The sequence below is a fragment of the Ranitomeya variabilis genome, chromosome 4 (genome assembly GCF_051348905.1).
Source record: "Ranitomeya variabilis isolate aRanVar5 chromosome 4, aRanVar5.hap1, whole genome shotgun sequence".
NCBI lineage: Eukaryota > Metazoa > Chordata > Amphibia > Anura > Dendrobatidae > Ranitomeya > Ranitomeya variabilis.
In genome coordinates, this window is record NC_135235.1 from 602,682,911 (window position 1) to 602,695,504 (window position 12,594).

At 44.5% G+C, this 12,594-nt stretch overlaps 1 protein-coding gene across 12 annotated transcripts in view; it reads right to left on the minus strand.

Annotated features, from left to right (window-relative positions):
* Positions 1-346: 346 nt before the first annotated feature.
* Positions 347-12,594, minus strand: part of SULF2 (sulfatase 2) — a 106,792-nt gene continuing 94,544 nt past the window's right edge. For 7 of the 12 annotated variants that reach the window (XM_077253281.1, XM_077253285.1, XM_077253284.1 and 4 more), the window contains 10 exons: positions 10,247-10,493; positions 10,061-10,157; positions 3,516-3,610; positions 3,323-3,385; positions 3,078-3,247; positions 2,780-2,922; positions 2,540-2,663; positions 2,386-2,416; positions 2,053-2,106; positions 347-885 (listed from right to left, as the gene is read on the minus strand). In XM_077253281.1, coding sequence (XP_077109396.1) covers positions 855-885; positions 2,053-2,106; positions 2,386-2,416; positions 2,540-2,663; positions 2,780-2,922; positions 3,078-3,247; positions 3,323-3,385; positions 3,516-3,610; positions 10,061-10,157; positions 10,247-10,493 — 1,055 coding nt within the window. In that variant the 3' untranslated portion in view covers positions 347-854. The remainder of the gene's footprint in view (positions 886-2,052; positions 2,107-2,385; positions 2,417-2,539; positions 2,664-2,779; positions 2,923-3,077; positions 3,248-3,322; positions 3,386-3,515; positions 3,611-10,060; positions 10,158-10,246; positions 10,494-12,594) is intronic. The other 5 variants (XM_077253291.1, XM_077253290.1, XM_077253292.1 and 2 more) reach the window with 1 other exon arrangement.

The window sequence follows — 12,594 nt, forward strand, 5'->3', positions numbered from 1 at the left end:
ATTTCAGTCTCAAAAGAGGAGTGGCGCTGGAAACTGAGGAGGGTGTCGATCATTAAGTATATTAATGCATTTACAGTACACATATTTACGGAATAAAAAAATTTGTGGACAATTATTTTTTTTTTGGCTGTATTTTTACATGGATTCTCCCAGAGACCTCCATTCTTTGCACTGCAGGTACCATGTAACAGAATCTCAGAGTTTGCTGTAATAGAATCTCATCCTGCAAATATTAGCAGCGATTTCCAAACTGCGGCACGACTTTTGCGCATCTTTCCTATTGGACAGTGTGGGGTGTGACAAAGCCGATTGTGGCCTATACCGATCACCATCAGGTAAAAATCAATCAGTTATGAAACTTTATTATGTATCAAGAATTAACCACTGAATCACGGGTGAAGTCTCTTTGCGTTTTAATCCTGTGGTATCTCGTTGTAGCCAAGTGTTGGCGGCTATTTACATAATGTCTGGCTGTGTTATGGGGGTCCGCTCCCATCCCGAGCTGTAGTATCATTGTCCCCCTACCACCCAAGTTCTTTTGCCGAAGAGGTCAGGTATCGCCTACACTGGTGAATGCACGGTCCTGGACGTCTCGACAACTCCCGGCATTATAGTGGCGTTTGTAGGATCTTCTAACAGGTCCGGCAACAGGAATGTATGAGGCGAAAAACAAAAAATTACTGGTGCAAAAGTGGAGTTTTTATAGAGGAATCTGCACCTCGGGTAGGTGATTAGTCACGTGTGTCCTCCACAGACTATCTACTGGCAGGGCTCACAGTCCAGGAATCCTGAAGAAAGTCTTCCAAGTATTAACAATGCTTCAAGTTCATAGGAAGAGTCTTCTAGAAGGAGAGTTATCCTTCCCAGCCCTCCCATAACTGGTCTCTGCAGAACACAGAACAGACAGGGTCAGAGCGCGGAGCGCCACATCCCCTCCCCGGCCTCATAATCGGCATACAGGCAGCAAAGCAACGAGACAGGGGCTTATTTAGGTAAGGATAGCGCATGGATGTATAAGCTTCCAATCCTAAATTCAGGTACTGTACTTTTTAGGCTTAAAATACGGCATTGATTAATTAATTCCGCATATATAAATATATTACAATATTATATAAAAATATATCTCAGATAACTAAAACTCTACCCCATTACATGGCTCCAAATACTCCAAATTACCTCCTTCTGCCATAGAGGTATGATGACATTCTAACTAAAGTCACCACTAGGGGGAGCTCAGTGCATACAGATTGATACACATCTTCCTGAAATCTGATTTGTATGCAGTGAGCTCCCCCTAGTGGTCTCTTCAAGAAGAGCTTTATGTAGCTATAGTCTAAAGTTATAGGAGCTGTCCAGGCTTGGAGCTCAAGTCTGTAGTCATTCTATGTGACTGAAGACTTGTAAATCCTCATAGCACACAGTGTGTGCACTGTCAGGATTCTCCAGTGCAAGCATACATGCAGTCGACTAGACGTGTGATATCTTATTTAATACAAGTGCATGGAGCGAAGCCGGACACGTCTAGTCTAAAAGTGGTCGAAAGCGCAAATCATATACTTGCATGCACATGAATCCTGACAGTGCGCATGATGTGAGGATTCACAAGTCTGCAGTCACATAGAGTGACTGCAGACATGAGCTCCAAGCCTTCACAACCCCCTTTAAGCAGGTTTGAAGCTTTTTTTTATCAGTAACCGATCCATCCCACACACTAATTAATCATGGACCCGAAACCATATTCATGTTTCTGACTGTTAACTAGTATTGCTGCTTTAATAGAAAGTAATATATTGGATAAATGTGTGTATAAAAATCCCTGAATCTGCAGGAAGGAGAAGATATTATGGAATATATCGCTATCTGTCCGAACATGATGTGCGGAGAACAGAAGCCTTACATCTTCTGCAACAGATCAGTCACTATCTTTATCTAAGCATGGCTCATGACTCTCCCCATAGCGAAGCAGTAGGCTAAAAAAACCGGTCCCGTGACCGACACGGCATACATGCAGTTAAACAGGAAAGATATACTGTGTGATGTCCCACGACTCACAAGGATTTCGATGACGGTCTCTTCGTTTTTGGCCACTTTCGACGCTGAAGTTGTCTGATTTCAAGCAAGGAAGAAGAAAAAAAAAAAAAAAAAGAGGAAGGTAACCCATCACCAAGAAGAAAAGTGGGAACACACCACACTACAGAAGATCTCCAAGCCTTGTCCACAGGTAACAGATGCTACATGACCACCTATAAAAGGTGGTCATGTGCAAAACTAGGAGCAATATAATGGCAGCCATGAGCTTCCCCGTGGAGGAGACCAGGATAACACTATGTAAGATGTGACGGCCGCTGATTGCTCCCCTTAACCCGTAATCGGGATGACACTTACTTGAACTGCTCGAAACTTTCATCCTTCAGACCTGCAAGTACAAAATGAAGATTAGGCAGAGCTCAAGTCCAAGAAGAGCAGCAGACGGAGGAAGAACGACGACAACCACTCCTCTCAGCATCCTAGGAGTTGTGGTTCTCCAACAGTAACCTACCGAGCTCCACGTTCCGCGTGCGGGGGTTGCACTGTCGGGAGCCTCTACAGCTGCGCAGCTCCATCAGCTGGACGTGTAACTGGTTAAGGACATCCCGATCCAAAGTGTTCACCGCATTAATCAACTGCAAGAGATAAGTGTCCAGGAGGAGTCAGCCTGGTTAATAGGTGGCCCCTTCTGATGGATGCATGAGGGTGACCGCTATTGTCCTCTGTTAGCAGTTACATTGGCGCTTTTTACCTGATACGGGTCAGTGTTGAGGTCAAAATACTCCAGGAAGCCAGTGGCGAATTCACAGAACAGGAAGTTGTGGGTTTCATTAATGGTTCTCAGGCACCAGTAAGTGTTGTTGTTGGCGCTGGTGCAGGCACAGAATGGCCCCACTGTGATGGGAGGAAGAAGAGGCAACAGTGAGGAGAGGGGCTGACACCCACCCATCCACAGATACAGGACAGCCCTATGTAAATGGCTTCCCAACGAATGTCTGTCATCTACCCTGATAGGGCCTTATAGCGTGAGCCCAGTACTAGGACCTTACATGTCCAGAAGGGGGCGGTCTGCCAGTGCTGGTTGTCGTGGGTGAAACAAGTGAGGCCAGGCATGCTGCACGTGTCGTTGTTCTTCAGCCTTTTCAGCAGTTTGCGCAGTTTCTTCTTGCGTCTCTGATCCCGCAGGAGAGAGATCTTGTCGTGTTCTTTCAGCGATTTCCTGGGTACAAACCTCACAATCAGGACCCCTCGTCATCACTTACACGCACTGCAGGCAGCCTCTGGGTGCACTTACTTAAAGGGGTGCATAAGGGGACTCCCACTCGTCAGCTTCCCCTTCTTGTGTTTGAAGTGATAGCTGAGGAGACAGTGAAAGGCAGATATGAAGAATCATTTGTACCTGTGACATTCAGCATTACACACTGTCTCATGACGTCCGGGAGGTTTAATTCACGCCATGGTCGTACTGAATGTGCAGGTGGCGATACCTGATCTTGCTGCAGTCACAATCCTCCGGACGCTTCTTCTTCAGGTGGCCTCGGACCTCTCTCAGGTTCTTGATCTTATTCTGTAAAGTCTCAATCTAAAATATAAGGGTGACAATGTCAGGTTTGCTGTGAGGTAGAAGGAACCCTGACTTGTACCCAACAGCACCCTGTATTATACTTCAGAGCCGCACTCACTATTCTGCTGGTGCAGTCACTGTGTACATACATTACATTACTTATCCTGTACATATCCTGAGTTCAATCCTGTATTATACCCCAGAGCTGCACTCACTATTCTGCTGGTGCAGTCACTGTGTACATACATTACTTATCCTGTACTGGTCCCGAGTTACATCCTGTATTATACTCCACAGCTGCACTCACTATTCTGCTGGTGGAGTCACTGTGTACATACATTACATTACTGATCTTGTACTGATCCTGAGTTACATCCTGTATTATGCTCCTGAGCTGCACTCACTATTCTGCTGGTGCAGTCACTGCGTACATACATTACATTACTTATCCTGTACTGATTCTGAGTTACATCCTGTATTATACTCCAGAGCTGCACTCACTATTCTGCTGGTGCAGTCACTGTGAACATACATTACATTACTTATCCTGTACAGATCCTGAGTTCCATCCTGTATTATACCCCAGAGCTGCACTCACTATTCTGCTCGTGGAGTCACTGTGTATATACAGTTATATGAAAAAGTTTGGGCACCCCTATTAATCTTAAGCTTAATGTTTTCTAAAAATAGTTTTTTTTTGCAACAGCTATTTCAGTTTCATATATCTAATAACTGTTGGACACAGCAATGTTTCTGCCTTGAAAAGAGGTTTATTGTACTAACAGAAAATGTGCAATCTGCATTCAAACAAAATTTAACAGGTGCATAAGTATGGGCACCTCACCAGAAAAGTGACATTAATATTTAGTAGATCCTCCTTTTGCAAAAATAACAGCCTGTAGTCGCTTCCTGTAGCTTTTAATGAGTTCCTGGATGAAGGTATTTTTGACCATTCCGCTTTACAAAACAATTCCAGTTCAGTTAAGTTTGATGGTCGCCGAGCATGGACAGCCCTCTTCAAATGATCCCACAAATGTTCAATGATATTCAGGTCTGGGGACTGGGATGGCCATTCCAGAACAGTGTAATTGTTCCTCTGCATGAATGCCTGAGTAGATTTGGAGTGGTGTTTTGGATCATTGTCTTGCTGAAAGATCTATCCCCTGCGTAACTTCAACTTTGTCACTGATTCATGAACATTATTGTCAAGAATCTGCTGATACCGAGAGGAATCCATGCATCCCTCAACTTTAACAGGATTCCCGGTGCCGGCATTGGCCACACAGCCCCAAAGCATGATGGAACCTCCACCAAATTTTACTGTGGGTAGCAAGTGTTTTTCTTGGAATGCTGTGTTTTTTTGCCGCCATGCATAACACCTTTTTGTATGACCAAACAACTCAATCTTGGTTTCATCAGTCCACAGACCTTCTTCCAAAAAGAAATTGGCTTCTCCAAATGTGCTTTTGCATACCTCAGCCGACTCGGTTTGTGGCGTGCTTGCAGAAATGGCTTCTTTGCATCACTCTCCCATACAGCTTCTCCTTGTGCAAAGTGCGTTGTATAGTTAACCGATGCACAGTGACACCATCTGCAGCAAGTTGATGCTGCAGCTCTCTGGAGGTGGTCTGAGGATTGTCCTTGACTGATCTCACCATTTTTCTTCTCTGCCTTTCTGATGTTTTTCTTGGCCTGCCACTTCTGGCCTTAACAAGAACTGTACCTGTGTTCTTCCATTTCCTTACTATGTTCCTCACAGTGGAAATTGACAGGTTAAATCTCTGAGACCGCTTTTTGTATCCTTCCCCTGAACTATAATAATAATAATCTTTATTTATATAGCGCCAACATATTCCATAGCGCTTTACAGTTTAACAGCTTCAAACACAACAGTCATAAGTAACAATGTTAACAATACAATAATTAAAGCAACACAAGACGACCCTGCTCGTGAGAGCTTACAATCTACAATGAGGTGGGGGAGATACAAAGTACAGGTGTGTATTTACAATGATGTATTTACAATGATGGTCCGGCCATCTTCAGGGATTGGGGGATAGATGGAAGTAGTGAATGGGCTGCACTCAAACAAAATAACTGATTAGGGAACATGATAGGCCGCTCTAAACAAATGTGTTTTGAGCGAGCGCCTAAAACTATGCAAATTGTGGATGGTCCTAATTTCTTGGGGTAGAGCATTCCAGAGGATTGGGGCAGCACGGGAGAAGTCTTGGAGTTGAGAGTGGGAGGTACGGATTAGTGCAGAGGTTAGTCGAAAGTCATTTGCAGAGCGCAGAGGTCGGTTAGGCCGATAGACAGAAATGAGGGAGGAGATGTAAGGGGGTGCTGCACTGTGAAGAGCTTTGTGGGCGAGAACAAGTACTTTGAATTGTATCCTGTAATGAATGGGCAGCCAGTGTAATGACTGGCGAAGAGCGGACGCGTCCGAGTAACGATTAGCTAGATAGACGACCCTGGCTGCTGCATTAAGGATAGACTGGAGAGGGGAAAGTCGAGTGAGGGGGAGGCCAATTAATAGAGAGTTGCAGTAGTCCAGGCGGGAGAGGATCAGGGCGACAGTGAGGGTGTTTGTTGTTTCTATAGTGAGAAAAGGGCGGATTCTAGAGATGTTCTTTAGGTGTAAGCGGCATGAGCGGGCAAGAGATTGTATATGGGATGTGAAGGAAAGATCGGAGTCAAACAAAACACCCAGACAGCGTGCCTGCTGCCGGGGTGTTATTATGGTGCCACCCACGGAGAGGGAAACGTCAGGTTTAGGGAGGTTAGTAGATGGTGGGAGCAGAAGAAGTTCAGTTTTGGAGAGGTTGAGTTTCAGATAGAGAGCGGACATGATGTTGGTGACTGCGGACAGATAGTCAGTGGTGTTCTGTAGTACAGCAGGAGTAAGGCCAGGGGATGACATGTATAGTTGTGTGTCGTCGGCATAAAGATGGTACTGAAAGCCAAATCTGCTGATGGTCTGTCCAATTGGGGCCGTGTAGAGGGAGAAGACAAGGGGGCCAAGTACTGAGCCCTGGGGTACCACGACAATGAAATGGAAGAGGAGATGAAGTGGAGCCAGAGAACAGAACACTGAAGGAGCGGTCAGAAAGATAGGAGGAGAACCAGGAGAGAGCAGTGTCCTTAATGCCAAGTGACTGGAGCCTAGAGAGTAGGAGAGGGTGGTCAACAGTGCAGAAAGGTCGAGAAGAATGAGCAGAGTGGTCACCGTTACATTTTGCTGTCAGAAGGTCGTTGGTCACTTTGACGAGTGCAGTTTGTCGAGTGTAGGGGGCGGAAGCCGGACTGTGAAGGGTCTAGGAGGGAGTGAATGGAGAGGTAACGGGTAAGGCGGGAGTAGACTAGGCGCTCCAAGAGTTTAGAGATGAAGGGGAGATTGGAGACCGTCTGTAGTTGTTTGTGCAGGATGGGTCGAGGGTGGATTTCTTTAGTAACGGAGTAATGATAGAGTGTTTGAAGGAGAACGGGAAAATGCCTGAGGAGAGTGAGAGATTAAAGATTGTAGTTAGGTGAGTAGTGACGACTGGAGAGAGAGACTGGAGGAGATGTGCAGGAATGGGGTCGGTAGTGCATGTAGTCGGACGAGAAGAAGAGAGGAGCCTGGAGACGACTTCTTCTGTGATGGGATCAAATGCGGAGAGTGAGCCAGGGGAGATGCAGGGAGGGATGGATTGGGAGTCACTGAACATGGTGATTGGGAGCGGATTTCCTGACGGATATTGTCTATTTTCTCTATAAAGTGGGAGGCCAGGTCATCAGCACAAATGTCTGTGATAGGGGCTTGAGCTTTTGGCCTGAGGAGGGAGTGAAAGCTGTCAAAAAGTTTCTTGGGGTTGTTGGATAGTGAGGAGATCAGAGTGGTGAAGTAGGTCTGTTTGGCGATGTGAAGGGCAGAGTTATAGGTTTTGAACATAAATTTGAAGTGTATGAAGTCTTCTGGGGTGTGAGTTTTCCTCCATAAGCGTTCAGCACTCCTAGAGCATCGCTGGAGAAATCGGGTTTGCGATGTGAGCCAGGCCTGTTTTACTCTGTCTTTGGAGGTTCTGAGGGTGAGGGGAGCTAGTTGGTCTAGGGTGCTTCTAAGAGTGTCATTGTAGTGATGTACCGCCAGATCAGGACAGGAAAAAGAGGAGATTGGGGACAGTGATGAGTGTAAGGAGTCTGAAAGTGTATGAGGGTTAATGGTTTGTAGATTTCTGACTGAATGGTAGGTAGGAGGGTGCTGGGGTGAGCGAGGATTTGTGAGCATGAAGGAGAGAATGTTGTGGTCAGAGAGGGGAAGCGGTAAGTTATTTAGGTAGGAGATTGGACACAGCCGGACAAAGACCAGGTCAAGGCTGTCCTTGTGTGTCTCAGAGGTTGAGAGCTGTGAGAGGCCGAGCAAAGTGGTTAGTGATAGAAGCTGGGATGCAGATGTAGAAGTGGGGCTGTTTATGGGGATGTTGAAATCTCCCAGGATAAGGATTGGGAGTTCTGAGGACATGAAGTGTGGCAGCCAGGCAGAGAAATGGTCCAGGAAGTGGGTGGGCGAGCCTGGGGGCCAGTATATGACCACTACTCTGAGGGAGAGTTGAATAATCTGTTTTCAGATCATTTGACAGTTGTTTTGAGGAGCCCATGATGCCACTCTTCAGAGGAGATTCAAACAGGAGAACAACTTGCAAGTGGCCACTTTAAGTAGCTTTTCTCATGATTGCATACACCTGGCTATGAAGTTCAAAGCTCAATGAGGTTACAAAACCAAAAAAAGTGCTTTAGTAAGTCAGTAAAAAGTAGGTAGGAGTATTTAAAACAACAAAATGATAAGGGTGCCCATACTTATGCACCTGTCAAATTTTGTTTGAATGCAGATTGCACATTTTCTGTTAGTACAATAAACCTCATTTCAAGGCAGAAACATTACTGTGTCCAACAGTTATTAGATATATGAAACTGAAATAGCTGTTGCAAAAAAAAACAATTTTTAGAAAACATTAAGTTTAAGATTAATAGGGGTGCCCAAACTTTTTCATATAACTATACATTACTTATACCGAGTTATGTCCTGTATTATACTCCAGAGCTGCATTCATTATTCTGCTGGAGCAGTCACTCTGTACATACATTACTTATCCTGTACGGATTCTGAGTTATCTCCTGTATTATACTCCAGAGCTGCACTCACTATTCTGCTGGAGCAGTCACTCTTTACATACATTACATTACTTATCCTGTACTGATTCTGAGTTATATAGTACAGGATGCAACTCAGGATCAGTACAGGATAAGTAATGTATGTACACAGTGAAATAGTGAGTGCAGCTCTGGTGTATAATATAGGAAGTAACTCAGGATCAGTAAAGGATAAGTAATGTAATGTATGTACACAGTGACTGCACCAGTAGAATAGTGAGTGCAGCTCTGGTGTATAATATAGGAAGTAACTCAGGATCAGTAAAGGATAAGTAATGTAATGTATGTACACAGTAACTTCACCAGCAGAATAGTGAGTGCAGCTCTGGAGTATAATACAGGATGTAACTCAGGATCAGTACAGGATAAGTAATGTATGTACACAGTGACTGCACCAGTAGAATAGTGAGTGCAGCTCTGGTGTATAATATAGGAAGTAACTCAGGATCAGTAAAGGATAAGTAATGTAATGTATGTACACAGTGACTGCACCAGTAGAATAGTGAGTGCAGCTCTGGTGTATAATATAGGAAGTAACTCAGGATCAGTAAAGGATAAGTAATGTAATGTATGTACACAGTAACTTCACCAGCAGAATAGTGAGTGCAGCTCTGGAGTATAATACAGGATGTAATTCAGGATCAGTACAGGATAAGTAATGTAATGTATGTACACAGTGACTCCACCAGCAGAATAATGAGTGCAGCTCTGGAGTATAATACAGGATGTAACTCAGGATCAGTACAGGATAAGTAATGTAATGTATGTACACAGTGACTGCACCAGCAGACTAGTGAGTGCAGCTCTGGAGTATAATACAGGATGTAACTCAGGATCAGTAAAGGATAAGTAATGTAATGTATGTACACAGTGACTGCACCAGTAGAATAGTGAGTGCAGCTCTGGTGTATAATATAGGAAGTAACTCAGGATCAGTAAAGGATAAGTAATGTAATGTATGTACACAGTGACTGCACCAGTAGAATAGTGAGTGCAGCTCTGGTGTATAATATAGGAAGTAACTCAGGATCAGTAAAGGATAAGTAATGTAATGTATGTACACAGTAACTTCACCAGCAGAATAGTGAGTGCAACTCTGGAGTATAATACAGGATATATAACGCGCTGTATGTGCACAGTGACTCCGCTGTTTATAGAGAGGTGTTTAATATGTGACTTGTATATTGGAGTCGGGGTTATAAGCTCCACATAGAGCTTTATAGATAGATCTAGAAGTTTGTAGGGTCTGCAGTTATGGAGGATTGCACCGCTCACCTCATGGTCGATGTGCAGCTTGTGATCCTTCCAGGCCTGTAGAGACTTGTATAGATCCAGGTCGCATTTCACAGTGTCATTAGGAAGGATATGGCACCTGTGTATGGGATGGGACATTATGTAGAGGGAGACACTGCTGCCCGACCATACCTATGGCTGCAGTGATCCTGACCCCAGACCTCTCACCTGTGAGTCACTTTCACAGCACTAGGAACAACCAGTTCATTTGTGATTCCTCCAGTGCCACTAAAGTCATCGGCGTCCTTATCCTCATCACCATCGTTGTCTTCGGGTTCAGGCAGCTGACGCTTGGTCAAGTTCCTCCTCAGCACAGGTTCATATTCCTGCTCTATGTCCATATTAATGACATCCCCTGACACTTCAATGGACACAGAACGGACGGAGCGGTTCCTCATGTAATTGGCCTTGTACTCTGCAACAGAAGAAAAGCACTGAGGTCAAAATGGAGAATAAAAAAAATAAAGGGCAACTACCCTGTGACTACAGTTCAGCTCCTGTAATACCACAGAATAGCCACCAGATGGCGCACAGACAACACTGCAATGCTGTCTCCATCTACCACCTGTATGACACAGACACGAAGCCTACAGCGACTTGCACTGTATGTGCTGAGGAAAATCAGGCCTGAAGGAATCTGCTCCACTATCCCCAGAAGACACAGTGGGTACGGAAAGTATTCAGACCCCTTTAAATTTTTCACTGTTTCATTGCAGCCATTTGGTAAATTCAAAAAAGTTATTTTTTTTCACATTAATGTACACTCTGCACCCTATCTTGACTGAAAAAAAAACAGAAATGTAGAAATGTTTGCAAATTTAATAAAAAAGAAAAACTGAAATATCACATGGTCATAAGTATTCAGTCTCTTTGCTCAGACACTCATATTTAAGTCACATGCTGTCCATTTCCTTGTGATCCTCCTTGAGACGGTTCTACTCCTTCATTGGAGTCCAGCTGTGTTTAATTAAACTGATAGGACTTGATTTGGAAAGGCACACACCTGTCTATATAAGACCTCACAGCTCACAGTGCATGTCAGACCAAATGAGAATCATGAGGTCAAAGGAACTGGCCAAGGAGCTCAGAGACAGAATTGTGACAAGGCGCAGATCTGGCCAAGGTTACAAAAGAATTTCTGCACTACTCAAGGTTCCTAAGAGCACAGTGACCTCCATAATCCTTAAATGGAAGAAGTTTGGGACCACCAGAAGTCTTCCAACACCTGGCCATCCAGTCAAACTGAGCAATCGTGGGAGAAGAGCCTTGGTGACAGAGGTAAAGAAGAAACCCAAGATCCAGAGATGCAGTAGGGAGATGGGAGAAAGTTCCACAAAGTCAACTATCACTGCAGCCCTCCACCAGTCGGGCCTTTATGGCAGAGTGGCCCGACGGAAGCCTCTCCTCAGTGCAAAACATATGAAAGCCTGCATAGAGTTTGCTAAAAAACACATGAAGACGGATGAATGTGGAAGGCTGACTATCGCAAGATCGTTGTATGCTGCGAGAAAGCTTATCGCAATGCATTGGTTGGATGAAAAACCGCCAGGGAAAAAGGAATTCATCAACACGATAAATTGTATTGTCCTTATGGAAAGAAACATATACAGTAAGAGGAGTCAGAATACAAAATTTGAAAATGTGTGGGGTGGATGGATGGATTACCCAGGTGTGGCGTCTGCTGAGTTACTGCAATGTAGAATGGGTGTCATTTAGTTGTTTCTGGGGGGACTCCTACATGTACAGGCGTGTTTTTGTAAAGCTTATCATCTTTTCTCAAGAGGTGATGTTGTTAGATGGTTGTATTGGATAATGGGCAAGAGATTGGGGGGAGGGAGAGGATGGTTGGTTAGGGGGTAAGGGTGTTTAGTAAAATGAAAATGTATTATCAGGTCATGTATCTAACGTACGGTATTTGTCTGGAAATTGTATTGGACTGTGTTAATGGCGTTTCATATGCTTTAATAAAAAATACATGATTAAAAAAAAAAAAAAAACACATGACGGACTCCCAGTCTATGAGAAATAAGGTTCTCTGGTCTGATGAGATGAAGATAGCCCTTTTTGGTGATGATATTAAGCAGTATGTGTGGAGAAAACCAGGCACTACTCATCACCTGCCCAATACAATCCCAACAGTGAAACGTGGTGGCAGCATCATGCTATGGGGGGGTTTTTCAGCTGCAGGGACAGGACGACTGGTTGCCATTAAAGGAAACATGAATGTGGCCAAGTACAGAGATATCCTGGATGAAAACCTATTCCAGAGTGCTCTGGACCTCAGACTTGGCCGAAGGTTCACCTTTCAACAAGACAATGACCCTAAGCACACAGCTAAAATAACAAAGGAGTGGCTTCAGAACAACTCTGACAATTCTTGACTGGCCCAGCCAGAGCCCTGACCTAAACCCAATTGAGCATCTCTGGAGAGACCTGAAAATGGCTGTCCACCAACGTTCACCATCCAACCTGACGGAACTGGAGAGGATCTGCAAGGAAGAATGGCAGAGGATCCC